Source organism: Vulpes vulpes, chromosome 15 (genome assembly GCF_048418805.1).
Source record: "Vulpes vulpes isolate BD-2025 chromosome 15, VulVul3, whole genome shotgun sequence".
NCBI lineage: Eukaryota > Metazoa > Chordata > Mammalia > Carnivora > Canidae > Vulpes > Vulpes vulpes.
In genome coordinates this window covers 60,939,915-60,955,699 of record NC_132794.1, presented here as the reverse complement: position 1 = coordinate 60,955,699, position 15,785 = coordinate 60,939,915, and the positions used below count along the sequence as shown (strand labels likewise).

Genomic DNA, 15,785 nt, shown 5'->3' with positions numbered 1-15,785 from the left:
ATGTGTATCATTTCTTGAAGACTAAACAGGAAACTGATAACCTTGCTCATCTCTATAGAGAGGAACAGAGTGAGCAGGACATATGCTTTGTGTACCTCTTGAATTTCATACCATGTGCATGTTAATTTAAAAAATAATTATTATTTTTATTTATTTTTAAAGTATTATATTGTCATGGTTAGAAATTCAAACAGTATTGAAGTATATAAAATAATATGTACCTTTTACCTCTAATATATGCTACCTCAATTGCTATTGATGATTGTGCATGTATTCTCCTAAACATTTTCTATGTCTATCAAAAAATTCAGATAGTGACAACAGCATGCATATAAAAACACAGAGAAAAAAAGAATAGGGGACTTCTGGGGAACATCTAGAATGTTCAGAGGGTGGGTGTTGAGGTGGGAAGCACTGGAACTGTCAAGAGCAGCCAAGTCAGGGAGCTCATTATGTTCTATGCTATGAACTTCCTGCTGGTAGTTGTGAGAAATCACAGAAGGGCTCTGAGCTGGAGAATGATGTGACCAGGTCTCCAATGGAAAATGCTCTCTGTCTCTCTGGCTACAGTGTGCAGCATGGATAGTGGGCTTAAGGAAATAGGACTTGAAGCAGGGAAATCGTTAGGGTGTGGCTGCAGTAACAGTGACAAATGATGGAAACTCAAAATTGAAAAAAAAAAAACTCAACTTGAACTAAGTGCAAGGAGAATATATTTGAGAACAGGTAAAGAAACGGAATGAGTAAGATCTGATGAGTGACCTGCCTGTAAGGGACAGGGAGGGTGGGGTGGGAGTAAGGTGACCACCCCAATACCTGACGGGAGCAGTTGCCGGACTCCAGTGCTGCCCACTGAAACAAGGAGTACCAACAAGAAACAGGTTTCAGTGGGTGTGGACAGGGGAAAACCAAATCCAGTTTGGGGGCACAGTGAGGGGTATCTGTTTGACATTCAAGAGCGAGTGTCCAGGAGGCACCTTCAAACCCAGGGGAGAAGGGTGAGTCACAAGGTGGAAGGTGCTGGCACACAGAGGTATCTAGAGCAGGTGAGTGCCCTCCCTAGCCATTCTTCCTTCCGCCCTGTCATACCCACCCCCATTATCTTATCTGCCTTTCAAACATAAATCAAAAACCTAAAGCTAATGTCACTCTTTTTTTTTTTTTTTTTTTTGGTTTGTTTTTTTATAAGAATCATTCCAGCAGAAGAGGCAGCTTACAAGCCTATACTTTTGAGGAACAGCCTACACTTCCTGTGGTGAGTTTTATACCCTCCCCACATTGTCAGTAAAAATAGGAAATTCAAGAACTTTTTTTTTTGAACACTGAATATGAACATTTGACTACCTAGCAATGAACCAATCCAGCACAGAATCTGGGTTCTCGGAGATGAGTTTCAGAGGAGAGGGGGAGAGGGTAGATGGATCCTTCAGAGACAAAACGGGAGAACTGCCTCTCCCATAGTAAGAAACCAAGGCCTCTGCACTGGTGAGTGTGGGGGATACCTGGGCTTGTCCACTGAGGTACTGTGCTGGCTGGAGGTGGTCTACAGGCAGCATTCATTCGAGACAGTGGTGTCCAGTTGCCTCTGCTCTGTACACTGGCCCCTGGCATCGAGCAGCAGTGTCTGCCCCATACGTGAAGTGTCACATCAGGACTCAGTCATTTGGGCAGATGTGCACTGGTGTCGGCAAGCTCAGTGGCCAATTGGATGGAGTTCTGCTCTCCCTTCCCTTCAGACTCATGTCCACATCCACTGAGCCCTTCTACCTTCTTCCCAGTAGGGTTTCTAGCCACAGCCTTGACTGGAGCTCATGCCTGGACTCTTGACTCCCTTTGGGTCTTCCACCCCCATCTCTTCCTGTTTTAGCTCTCATTACTTTGAGTTTCTCTTCTTTACACAGCCCCTACTTGTGTTTTAAACCAACAAAAACTCCCAGGCTCCTCACCCCTTCAGCGTACCCTCCTTCTCATCAACCCACAAGGAGCTCCTGCTGCTTTAACCCTGTCCCTGCTTTTCCTTCCAAATAAGCTGCCCCCTTTCCTGACTCTCTCACTTCTCTGCATCTGTGTGCATTCTCTTTTCCCACTTAGAATGTCTCCTCACCTTTTTTCACATGTAATTTTGAATGGCAGTTGATGCATTAATTTTGAAATGTGGGGATTGTTTTTGCTTTCATGGAAATTCCAGCATCGGGGTGCAGAGACTCAACATTCCTTGAACCGAATAGTAGCTCATCCATCTAAAAAGGTGGCCCTGCACCAATAGAGGGACACAATCTTGTACTGAAGAAAGAGGCAGCACCCACCTGTGCCATTGGCTCAGTCACTGTTGACCATCTACAAGAGAGTAGATGCCACAGAAAGACTGCCCTCACCATCCTTTCTCTCATTATTGCCACATGCCTGGCCTCCTCCATTCAGCTGGAACCTGCCTAAGCAGAGATCTGTGGTTTTCTTCCACTGTACTTTGTAATGCCTTCTTATAAGGAAGATGTTGCATTTCTGATTGATGAACAGGCATTCATCCAAGAAGCAATTTTAAGTGCATCACAGGAGCAGTAGAGTCTAGAGTTGATTTATATTCATCAGTACATGCATGTATTTTTGGTTTTTATATGTACTGAAAAAGCTGTTTCCATACCTTTTTCTTCTCAAGATTAGTCTTTCTAACAGTTTTCGTGAGGTATGATTTATATACCATAAAATCCCCTCATTTTTATGTGTACAAATACATGGATTTTAGTAAATCGATACAGTTGTGCAAACATCATCACAGTCAAGTTTAAGAACCCTTCACTGCCCCAGAAAGTTCCCTCAATCACAGCACCTGCTTTCAGCCCCCAGGTAACTACTCATTTGCCTTCTCTAGCTACAGTGTTTCCTTTTCTAGAAATTTCATAGAATAGGAACCATACAGTGTTATAATTTGATATATCTGGCCTTTTTCACTTAATAGAATGTTTCTGAGATTTGACTATGCTGGTACACAGTCTCAGTAGTTCATGATATTCTGTTGTGTAGACGTATCTACTATATTTCATTTGTCTGCTCACCAGCTGTGAGATATTTGTAAAGCTGGGCAATTTTAAATTTCATTATTTTGTAAACTAACAGCTCATTGAAACTGTCAGCAATGGACATCTACCCCTGTGTGTCTAGGGGATGGTGTATCTGGTGAACAGACCAGTGGTGATAGATTTTATGTGTAAAGCATGTTGGGGAATCAGGCCAAACCTTGAAGAGTCTAGTCTGGTTCAAAAGACAAAAGGAAGGCCAAACCTGGACAACTTTAAGTAAACCTGGGAATAACCAGACCTCTTTGTTCATTTGTAATAAACTCATAAGTAACAACTCCCCAGCCCTTACAGAAAGAAGGCAGGGGTGACTCTTGAGTCCGCACATCTGGGAGATAAATTCTGTAGTTAGACTAGACCTGGCTCAGTTCTCAGCTCCATATTATCAATGTATCTGTTAGGAAATTAACCCAATTTTCTAAGCTTCAGTTTCCTTGTAAATTAAGACCAGCTAGTAATAGCAATTATCTCATTAAGGTTTGTGTGGATGTTAAATGACATGATCTGTATTAAAGCGTTTAGTGTGTGGTTGTCATGTTTTATTAATGTTGGTATCACTCTCATCAGTATGGTCTGTTCTGGTTTTTCTTTAAGCGAAATGTTGTATACTTCATTTCATATACCTCAACATAGGACTTTAAAAAATCTCATTTTAAAGAGAGAAGGCAGTGAAAGAGGATTGTTTCTTTAACAGGATTGTTAAAAAGATTGTTTCTTATTAACATTCAGTTTTCCTGTTATTCTTCACTTTAGCTTTTGCCTACTTCATCTGGATTACCACCAGGTTGGGAGGAAAAACAAGATGAAAGAGGAAGATCATATTATGTAGATCACAATTCCAGAACTACTACCTGGACAAAGCCCGTTGTACAGGTATCATGCAATCTATCTGTTAACTTGTTTTCTTACATAATTTAAGCCATCATATTCCTGTGGAAGCTATTGCATCGCTTTGTGGTATATATCAGACACTGCTAGCATCTTTTTTTTTTCTTTAGATTTTATTTATTTATTTGAGAGACAGAGAGAGTGAGCAAGAGCATGAGCAGGGTGAGGGATGAGGGTCAGACTCCCCATCAAGCAGAGAGCCCAACTCAGGGCTCCATCCTGGGACTCCAGGGTCATGACCTGAGCCCAAGGCAGATGCTTAACCTGAGCCACCCAGGTGCCCCTGCTAGTGTCTTCTAATTGTTTGCTGACATTGGTGCCTCCCATTTCCTACAGATCTCTAAAATACATGATTACCACTTGTTATCATGTAAAACAAATTCTACTGGGAATAAAAGGACAGAGTAAATGATCTGGTCCATTGGATAATTTTGTCATTTGAATGGTTAAGATCATTATTTCACTAAAAGATAATCTATTAAAGAAGTTTGTCGCGATAGTACTTTGTCCTTGGCAACAGTGAGTGTGTTTTGTGATATTTCCCTGTTAAGTGATATCACCCTTTCTCTTACTGGGAAATTTTTTAACACTGGAAAGTATAGAAAACAATAGAGCACATACCCATTTTCTTAACACCCAGAATTTACCACCATTAACAAATTACCATATTTGTTTCTAGACATTTTATTTTTAAAAATAGAATCTTACAGGAGCGCCTGGGTGGCTCAGTCAGTTAAGTGTCTAACTTTGGCTCAGGTCATGATCTTGGGGTTTCGAGGTCAAGGCGACCCCACTCTACCCACCCCCGCTTAGGCTTCCCACTGAAGGGGAGTCTGCTTCTCCCTTGGCCCTTCCCCCCATTCATGCTTGTTCTCTGTCTCAAATAAATAAAATATTTTAAAAATATATAAAAAAAATAGTACAGATAAAACTAAATTCCTTTTAGTCCAGCATTTTGTCCCACTACCCAGAGAGAGGCATTATCACATTATCTGTTGGGTGTTCTTGCCAGTCTTTTTTTTTTTGGCTTAAACAGCAGAACCTTACTTATCACAGTTCTGGAGGCTGAAAGGCCGAAGTCAGAGTGCAGCATTTTGGGTCCTGGTGAGGGCCCTCTTCTGGACTGCAGACTTCCTCTTCTTGCCATGGCCTCGCACAGTTCTTCCAGGCTCTGTTATACACACTTACGTAGAGAGCCAAAATGATGCAAAGTAGTGTTTATGTTCCTGTGTTTCAGATTTTGAAATTTCATTATCATATAATTCTAAATCTTTTTTTGCTCAACATTGTTTTAAAATCCTATCCATGCTGTTTTATATATCAATCCAGGGTTTTTAAGTACTGCCTAATATTTCCTCAAACAAATATATTACATTTCAATGATCCATTTTTGCAGCGTATATTAGCCATGCATTTTGTTTGCCCAGCATATGAAACCACTTCTACATATGGGGAATTCCACACTCTGCATCTTTGGGACCAAGCAGAGAGAGCCTCCTTTGAGGGGCGCTGTGGCTCCCCTTGCCATTAGGCTGGATCCCTTGGACCTAGCTTCCTCAGTCCTGTGCATCTACTTGCAGACTTGGATGTTAGCCAGCATCATCGTACCGCTAGAGAATTAGCTGAGAAATTAGAAGTTATTTTAAAATCAAAGTTTGACAAAATGAGTCTGCAATGTTTAGGTCTATTTAGGTCTATTTCTAAGTATGTATTCTGTTTGCAGGTTAAGTTACCTTTTAACCACAGCTGTTTGTGTGTTCTCTATAAAACGTGACAACATGACTTAATTAATGTGCTAGGCCACGGTGGAGACCAGTCAGCTGCAGCCAAGCCAGAGTGCGGCATGTCCTCAACCACAGGTCCCCGTGAGTGAGTCAGCGCAGCAGGGGACACAGGCTGCTGAAATGGAGCAAGGATTCCTCCCTAAAGGCTGGGAAGTCCGGCATGCGCCAAATGGGAGGCCTTTCTTTATTGACCACAACACCAAAACCACTACCTGGGTAACTTTAATACTGTCCAGTTTGAATTTCGAGCAACAGTCTTAACTCTTGCATATGGATAGTTCCCTGTAACCTTTAGATGTACATTAATATAACCTGCATTTTCTCATATTTTTTAAAGAGATGCTGAATTCTTAACAGTACTATTTCTACTCATGAAATATTTATGCCTATTTTTAATATTTTGGGGGATTGTTGAAATACATTTACCTCCTATTTTTAACTCATAGACATAAATACTTAGGAAGAGATTTGTAATAATCCTTTACCCTTATATGTATAAAGATATATATAAAGAGATATATGTATGTCCTATTTAATACCCAACAACTTTGGGGAGGCTAGTTAAATACTATTTTTATTTTAAGATAAATCTTAAAGTTGTTGAGCAGTTTGTTCACCACTAATAGAAAAATTACTAAAAATCAACAGCAGACGACTAGATTTTGATTAATTCATTTAAAAGACCAAAGTCAGGGTAGCCCCAGTGGCGCAGTGGTTTGGTGCCGCCTGCAGCCAGGGGTGTGATCCTGGAGACCAAGGATCAAGTCCCATGTCGGGCTCCCTGCGTGGAGCCTGCTTCTCCCTCTGCCTGTCTCTCTCTCTCCTTCTCTCTCTCTGTATCTCTATGAATAAATAAATAAAATCTTTAAAAAAATAATAAAAGACCAAAGTCACAAATAAATAAATAAATGATCAAAGTTGTGGGCGCCTGGGTAGCTCAGTGGCTGAGCATCTGCCTTTGGCTCAGGTCATGATCCTGGGGTCTTGGGATCAAGTCCCGCACTGGGCTCCCCTCAGCGACCATGCTTCTCCCTCTACCTGTGTCTCTGCCTCTCTCTGTGTCTCTCATGAATAAATAAATGAAATCTTAAAAAAACAAAACCAAAGTACCTTAATAAAACTAAAATAGTTTAATAAATTATTTAATAAAATAATATTGAAACAGGGGATCCCTGGGTGGCTCAGTGGTTTGGCGCCTGCCTTTGGCCCAGGGCGTGATCCTGGAGTCCCGGGATTGAGTCCCGCGTTGGGCTCCCAGCATGGAGCCTGCTTCTCCCTCTGCCTGTATCTCTGCCTCTCTCTCTCTATGTCTATCATGAATGAATAAATAAATCTTTAAAAAAAATATTGAAACAATAATATATATATATGTGAATCCAAACAAATTGAATTTTTTTTTCAACAATTTGAATTGACCCTAATAATGAATTGACCTTAATAAACTTTTCAAGCTTACCTCCCTAACTTTAAAAAATGTTAATAGATCAACACATTAAGTGCCAAGAAGTATATTCAAGGCCTCAAAAATTACATTGGTCTAGTTTAATGTCCCGTTCATTCAAGCAGTTTTTATTTAGAGAAGAGCCCTATATAGTGACCCAGTCCCTAACGAGTGAGGCATAATTCTCTGAATGGTTTCTATGAAACAGATGATGAGTTAAAATTGATCCTACTCTGAGACCTGAGAACTGAATATTGTAGCCTGGGAATGATGGGTTTTATTTTTTATTATTATTATTATTTTTAATGATAGTCACACAGAGAGAGAGAGAGAGAGAGAGAGAGAGAGGCAGAGACACAGGCAGAGGGAGAAGCAGGCTCCATGCACCGGGAGCCCGATGTGGGATTCGATCCCGGGTCTCCAGGATCGCACCCTGGGCCAAAGGCAGGCGCTAAACCGCTGCGCCACCCAGGGATCCCGAATGATGGGTTTTAGACAGAGAAACTATTATTTCACAGGTAAAACAAATGAAATAAAAGTAGACTTTTATTTTTTATTTATTTTTTAAGATTTTATTTATTCATTCATGAGAGACACACACAGAGAGAGGCAGAGACATAGAAGGAGAAACAGGCTCCCTGCAGGGAGCCTGATGTGGGACTCAATCCCCAGACTCGGGATCATGGTCATGACCTTAGCCAAAGGTGGATGCTCAACCATTGAGCCACCCCAGTGCCCCAAAAGTAGACTTTAAAAGAGGGTATTTTAAATATCAATTATGTTAGAAAACATGGTAACAGATTGACTTTCTTGATTTTAAGATTTGTGTGTGTGTGTTGTTTTCTTTATTTACCATAAAAGGAAGATCCAAGACTGAAAATTCCAGCTCATCTGAGAGGAAAGATGTCACTGGATTCTTCCAATGATCTGGGGCCTTTACCTGTAAGTTTATAGAATTGCTAGCAATCTAATTTGGCTACCTCAAACATTTTGTATTTTGGAATAAGTAGTTCTTCAACAACTATAAGTAATGTTATTATTAAAGAGTATTGCTTTCTATTAAGCATGAAATATGCAAATTAACCATATAACCAGTGCCATTTTTCTACCCATACATATAAAACTCTCTCCTAAAATAATTGAAATACATTCTTCATTATAGCCAGGATGGGAAGAAAGAACTCATACAGATGGAAGAATCTTCTACATAAATCACAGTATGTGCAATGTGATTTTTCATTATATTATTTTTTTGAAATACTGAATATTGTGCAGGAAAATAAAGAACACCTTTTTTTTCTCTCCCTCTTCAGATATAAAAAGAACACAATGGGAAGATCCTCGGTTGCAAAATGTAGCAATAACTGGACCAGTAAGTCTCTTTGTGTCCGTGTGATCGGTGGCATTGTCCTCTCACCTGTCTTTTCAAGGGTGAATGGTCAAGGGCATTATCCTACAGACCCTGAGAGGAAGGCACATCTGCAATTCTGTTCTCTCCTCACCCCACCCACTCCAGGCCTCAATTATTTGAAAAGAGCATATAAACTCATTTTCCTTACCCTTGCAATAGCCTTGGGAGACTAGTGAGCCAGATAGTCAAATGCTAATGCAGTGGGCTGCTGGGCTCAGGCTGGTACTTGCCATTGCCTGAAAAAGAATGTTGGCAATTCTCAGCAGATCAGAGAGGATCCAAAAATGTACCAGATGAAAAAGTAGATAAGCACCCAATGGACTCCAGGGGCCTGTCTTGAACTTTTTGGTAGAGATAACTATAAATGCTGGCATATAAAATACTCATCTTTAAGCATAAATGTTATAGTGTATGATGTTTATACTGCTCTTGAGTCAGGTTAATGGTAGGAAAAATAATTTTCTTCTTTAGATAGCTACTTGTTCCGTATTTTGTTTTTGAGAATTTAACTGTTTTCTAATTCACAAAAACAAGTAAAATTAAAGATCCAGTTCTTTGAAATGACTCTTCAGTCTCCATGTTTGGTCTTTTAAAATAATGGGTAAAAAAGGCAATTCCTCAGAGTTCAAGGAAAAAAGTACATTTTTCAAATTGCTCCCTTAATGGAGAAATCACTTTGAAAGTCTGTTTAGAAATGGAAATTTTCATTTCTAATATTTCACTACTTGGAAGAAATTTCCTGTTTCTGGCTTTTTGCATTTCAAGAATATTGCATGATGAAAATTACAGTTATGGGAATTGCTGAATACCATTTAATCTTAAACAGAGAAATTAAAATTTTTTAAGTTTTGTATTTGTTTTCCTTCAAATTAAACTCTTCTTTCCAAATATTCTCTTTTAATGCCTTTAACTTATGTTCATAAAATACTCAGAGGGGAACTTTTAAAATTGCTCCAGAATAAAAACAACCTAAACCTTCTTTATTTTTCTAAAATTTTCAACTCAAGGCAGTGCCCTACTCCAGGGATTACAAAAGAAAGTATGAGTTCTTCCGACGAAAGTTGAAGAAGCAGGTTAGTTATATTTACGTTGAGTTCTTAGGAATGATTGTTATATAGACTTAAAGTGTGGAAAATGCATTTTTAGAAGTAATAGAGAATTTATTCTATATTTTAACAACTTTGAATAGTTTCTTATAGGGAAAAGTGGCTATTTTTTTTTTACTTGCTCGGTGTTATATATCATCAAAAACCACAGTTATGTTGTGTTTTTCCTTATTTTGCAAGATATCTTGTAATATAAAACAATAGTATTAAAGTTTGCTTTTAAAGAGATCTCACTTGGTTTCCTAGTGGGGTTTGTGGAGCTTGGGCTTGGTTGAATCTGAACAAGCTCTGGAGATTATCCCCCAGCCTCATGCCTGATTGTGTAGGAGGACTCTAGATTCCTTTTCTGCTTGGACTGTTGTTTTCTAGAGATAGTTATTCATGCTTTACAGCTTTCAAATATGACATATCTCTGCATAATTTGAAAATACAACTGTGATTGTACCAGTGTTCTTGTTGCTTGTATCCTTCTGCTTCATCAGATGTGTGTACGATATTTTTTTCCATCACCACCACAAATCTAATATTTGAAACTTAAACTCATCATCTGCCCATCTATTTCATTTCTGTTGATGATGATCATTCTGTAATGCCTTTCTAATTTGCTCATACTTTTCCCCTTTCCCTGCAGTTTAGGAATACTACCATTAGGTGGCTATATTGGGTTACATTTTCTTGCATCCCTAAGCCGGAAGCCTGCTTTTCCAAAGATTCAAGATGGTGGGTCTGCTACCACAGAATTTTCTTCATCCAAAATTTAACAAAAAATGAAGTAGATTTTTAGTGCAAATATTTTGTGCCTTAGTGAAAGCCTAAACTATAAGCAACTTTTAAAACTCATCCTCAGTTGTAGCTTTGTGTTAAAATTGTTCTGGAAATTGGCTTTCTACTTCTTAAAGTTCTTTGGGATTTTAAGACTTTGTTGATCTATTGGTCTGGTAAATATCTTCACCCTTACTGAAAATATTATTGGTGGAAAAGAAGCACAAGTTTCTCCATTTGCCATTCTGAACACTTAAAAACATGTTATAATATCCAGTTGTGAATGTCTTCCAGGCAGCAAGAGATATGAAACAAAGCCTCTCCTAAACAGGTCACAGCACAGAAAAACTGCAGTGAAAGTAGTAGTATTTATGGAGCTCTCACTGCAAACCAGACATTGTTCTTAGCAAGTTACATGTATTCATGTAATCTCTATACCAGCTGTATAAGGAAGTAACTGTTTTTACCATATTTTATATGTGAGGATAATGAGGCACAGAGAGATTAGGTGATGTGATCAAGTCCCATGGTTATTAGTGGCAAAGCCAGACAAGTGGTCTAGCTCCAGAGTCTATGTTCTTTTTTTATTTTTGTTAAAGATTTTCATTTATTTATTCATGAGAGACACAGAGAAAGAGACAGAGACATAGGAGAGGGAGAGGCAGGCTCCCTCTTGGGAGCCCAATATAGGACTCAATCCCAGGACCCCAGGATCATGACCTGAGCCAAAGGCAGACGCTCAACCACTGAGCCACCCATTTGCCCCCAGAATCCATGTTCTTAACCAAAATGACATTTATGGGTGATTAAGAGAAGGTTACCCAGAATGCAGCAAAGTATATAAAGAGATAAAAACATGAAAGAAAGTATAAGAAACATGGACTTGTTCCAGAAGGAGAGACTCAAGAGCATGGGGAAGAGGCTAAGAACCTGCATCCTTAGTTTATCAAAAAGTCCCTGATAGGATTAAAAAAATCCATGTTCAGACACATAACAGCAAAAGAGCAGAACAGCAAGACAGAAATAAAAATGTTTAAAAACTACTGCTACAAAACCTTGCGTTGGCTTTAACCTTTTCCTCTGCCTTCTCCTTAACATCTTATTGGTGAAGAATAAGGGTGGCTAGTCAGTATTGAGCTCACCACATGCCAGATACTGAGGATGCACATGAAATGCATTATGCCCTTAAATTCTGAAACAGCTCCATGGGGTGACTATTATTATTGACAGATGAGGAAATCAAGCCTTAGAAAGTCATGTGAGGGGGAGCTGAGATCTGAACACAAGGCTCCTGACCCCAGAACCCATGCCCTGGTCCCCTCCCCAGCCCAAACATGGAAGTCGCTCCTCTTGCCCTCTTCCACTTCCATTTCCATTCCTCTCTCACAGGGTCTCTTTCAGGGTCTATAACTGGCCAGCTGCCTCATGCCTCTCCTTAAAAGCACCCCATTAGTCTCCAGAACAGTCTGATTCCACAGCTCCCCCCAGGCTGCATCTACCCTTCCTCTGCTCTGACCCCAGACTGCTTTTCAGCCTTTTCCTGTCACTGCAACCCTTCCCTCCCTCCTACACCCTCTCACCGTTAAATACATTAGCCAGCCCCCCTCCACACCCCCCATGCTCTTCCCTTAGCCTGCTGCTCTTCCCCTGCCTTTCCTCCAGGTCAGGACTTGCTTTTAAAGCCTCTTGGATCACCTCACTTGGAATTACAACTCAATCTTTTGGGCCCCACAGAACATTGCTTATATCTTTATTATTATTATTATTTTAAGATTTTATTTATTTATTCATGAGAATACACAGAGGACAGAGATACAGGCAGAGGGAGAAGCAGGCTCCATACAGGGAGCCTGACCTGGGACTCGATTCCAGGTCTCCAGGATCAGGCCCTGGGCTGAAGGTGGCACTAAACCGCTGAGCCACCCGGACTGCCCTATATCTTTATTATTAGCAATTCTCTTACTCTTGTAAATGTCAGGATTAGTAACATTTATATTTTTTTCTCACACAAGCTAGATTATAAATCCTTGAGGGAGGAATCATATCTTATACCACATTTTTATTCCCTTTCCTCCCACTTCCGTTACTGTAGCTATGTAGCTGGGGCCTAGCCCAGAGCAGACCCCAGTAAATGGGGGATCACTTGGCAGCCCGGGATCCTAGTGTCTAGTCTAAAATTGGTTTTCTCTGATCTTGCCTTTGTTTTTAATTGCATAAGCAGCAGAGGAAACTGCCTATGTTATGCTTCTATTTTTTTATAAAAACTGCTTATATTATTATGTTTCTGTAGGGCTTTCCTTTTTTCCTAAATATATTAAGAGTGAAATTGATTTTTTCTTCTTAAAAGTAACCCTCTTTTCTTCTTTTGAAGTGACCAAATTTTCTCTTACCATCTTACACTTGAACATTGCACACAAAACAAGAATAAAATATTCAGACATCTTTTTATAAAATTTACAATAAGAGCTGTCTAAAAGCATAGTTACCTGCATTTGTCACAGAAGCAAAGGATGTACAAAAAAATCGAGAGTTGAGAGCTCGGGGCTCTCTTAATTTTTGTCTTCAGTTTCTTCCCCCATAAAATACAAAGTATATTAGTCGCTTCTGCCTCATGTTCTTATGAGAAGTAAATGAGTTAACCCATTAAAATGCTGGGAACAGTGCCTGGTATGGTCTGTAAATGTTAGAACCTATTAAGGAATACAGCAGGATGGGCTCCAAGGAGGAAAGATGGAGGTTGGGAAAAACCCCAAACCAACAGACAGGCAACAAAGAGCAGGTGCTGGCTACACTGTAGGCCATCGGACAGTCTTCACTGGAACTTAACATGGGGAAGGACTGCTCATGAAATGCCTTCATGTGAGCATGATGGCCACTATCGATATCTGCTTCTTCTAGTATAAGAATCAGAAGTCTGTATTATTATGTGATTAGAGAAAATGTGTGAATTTTTTTGTACCATAAAAGAAATATTAGACAATATTCCTAGTCATGCTTTCCCTAAAAAAGGGTCTTGGGCACAGGGAAGAGCACAACGGCTTTTTTAACTTTCATGAAAAATAAAGTTGCCAACGTGTTGAATTGATTATTTAAACTGTAGGTTTCTCTTCTCTGGGTTTTCAGAACGACATTCCAAACAAATTTGAAATGAAACTTCGCCGTGCAACTGTCCTTGAGGACTCTTACAGGAGGATTATGGGTGTCAAGAGAGCGGATTTCCTCAAGGCTCGACTGTGGATTGAGTTCGATGGTGAAAAGGGATTAGATTACGGAGGAGTCGCTAGAGAATGGTTTTTCCTGATCTCAAAGGAAATGTTTAACCCTTATTATGGGTTGTTTGAATATTCTGCTACGTAAGTAGTTTCCCAATGACTATATAGAAAAAAGTCGCTGCTTTGAAACTAACAAAGAGTTGTATGATGCAAGGAAACTGTATCTTACAATGTGCCAGAAAAGGGAAACTGTAACTAATGTGTCAAAACACTCTTAAAAAAAAATTTTGGCAAAATATACATAACATAAAACCATTTTAGCCATTTCAAGTGTGCAGCTCAGTGGTATTAAGTACATTTACATTGTTGTGCAATTGCCAGCACCGTCCATCTCCAAACGTTTTATTATCCCAAACTGAAACTGTACCCATGAAACACTAACTCCATTATTCCCAGGCAGTCATCATTCTGCCTTCTATCTTGGTGAATTTAACTGCTTTAGGTACTTCTGCATAGAAGTAGAATTGTACAGGATTTCCTTTTGTGACTGACTTATTTCATTAGCTACGCCCTCAAGGTTCATCCATGGCATGGCATATGTCAGGATTTTCTTCCTGTATGAAGCTGAGTAACACCCCATTGTGTAAAGGAGCACCACATTTTGCATATTCATCATCGGTTGTTGAACATTTGAGTTGTTTTCCAGCTTTTGACAGAAATGGCTTTTTTTTAAGAAAAAGATTTTATTTTATCTATTCATGAGAGATACAGAGAGGGAAGAAGAGACATAGGCAGTGGGAGAAGCAGGCTCCCCGTGGGGAGCCTGATGCGGGACTGGATCCCAGGGCCCTAGGATCATTCCCTGAGCTGAAGGCAGATGCTCAACCACTGAACCACCCAGGAGTCCCAGAAGTGACTATTTTTAAAAACATTAAATCCAGGGGTCTAACATGGTTCTAATAGAGGTAAATAACTTCCAAAGAGGGAGCTAATTTATAGTTTTGTCATATTAAAATTTTTATTTGAGGGTAACCTGGGTGGCTCAGTTGGTTAAGCATCTGCCTTTGGCTCAGGTCATGATCCCCCAGTCCTTGGATTGAGCCCCACATCAAGCTCCCTACTCAGTGGGGAACCTGCTTCTCCCTCTCCCTCTGCAGCTCCCTCTGTCACACTCCCTGCATGTGCATGCGTGCTCTCTGTCGAATAAATAAATAAAGCCTTTTAAAAAATAAAATAAAATTTTTATAAAGAAGTATAGAGAGAAGCATTTAAATGTGGTTGTCTTTACAGGGATAATTACACCCTACAGATAAATCCAAACTCTGGATTGTGTAACGAGGATCACCTCTCTTACTTCAAGTTTATTGGCCGAGTAGCTGGAATGGCAGTTTATCATGGCAAACTGTTGGATGGTTAGTATTAAACATAAAACTTTTTTTTTTAAGTATAATTATCTCATTTGTTTCATTTGTTAATCATTTTCAATATATTTGATTTTTTTGAAAGGTTTCTTCATCCGCCCATTTTACAAGATGATGCTACACAAACCAATAACACTTCATGATATGGAATCGGTGGTAGGTCTTTTTTCCTTATCATGTAGAGAAAGTATGATTTAGCAAGCAACCGGATATTTTAAAGTTAAAATTTGATGATGAAGAAATTAATAGATTACAATGTTCCCAAATACAAATGGACATTTTTCCCAACATTCTAATACAAAAATTTTCTAATGCCTAATAATATTTTTAAAATTTTACAGTGGACCAATATGTGTATCCACCACCAAGATTCCATACTGTTTTTTTTCTATACTTACTTTATTACCTACCTATCCATCAGTCCACCCATGTGTCCATCAATCCATCTTCTTTTTTGATGCAGAATGCTATAGATATCAGTAAATTTCTCCCTAATTACTTCAGTATACTATCAATGTTTGAATTATGATCTTTTATGATGAATGGCATATGTTTGCAAAATGACAGTCCAGAGGCAAGGGCTTATGGTTAGGCTACTCTAAAGAAGTGGAAACCCAAGGACTAAATCCCTGACTGTAGCCCTGCTGCCTGAGCTGAATAGCCTTATAGACTGTGTACACATGGAT

General features: G+C 39.4%; 1 protein-coding gene across 6 annotated transcripts in view; it reads left to right on the top strand.

Moving 5' to 3' along the window:
* Positions 1–15,785, top strand: part of NEDD4 (NEDD4 E3 ubiquitin protein ligase) — a 120,957-nt gene that overhangs the window by 94,348 nt on the left and 10,824 nt on the right. For all 6 annotated transcript variants that reach the window (XM_025996814.2, XM_072738587.1, XM_025996931.2 and 3 more), the window contains 10 exons: positions 1,190–1,255; positions 3,828–3,947; positions 5,762–5,962; positions 8,049–8,129; positions 8,350–8,404; positions 8,501–8,559; positions 9,606–9,671; positions 13,590–13,819; positions 14,969–15,090; positions 15,185–15,255. In XM_025996814.2, the coding sequence (XP_025852599.1) occupies positions 1,190–1,255; positions 3,828–3,947; positions 5,762–5,962; positions 8,049–8,129; positions 8,350–8,404; positions 8,501–8,559; positions 9,606–9,671; positions 13,590–13,819; positions 14,969–15,090; positions 15,185–15,255 (1,071 nt within the window). The remainder of the gene's footprint in view (positions 1–1,189; positions 1,256–3,827; positions 3,948–5,761; positions 5,963–8,048; positions 8,130–8,349; positions 8,405–8,500; positions 8,560–9,605; positions 9,672–13,589; positions 13,820–14,968; positions 15,091–15,184; positions 15,256–15,785) is intronic.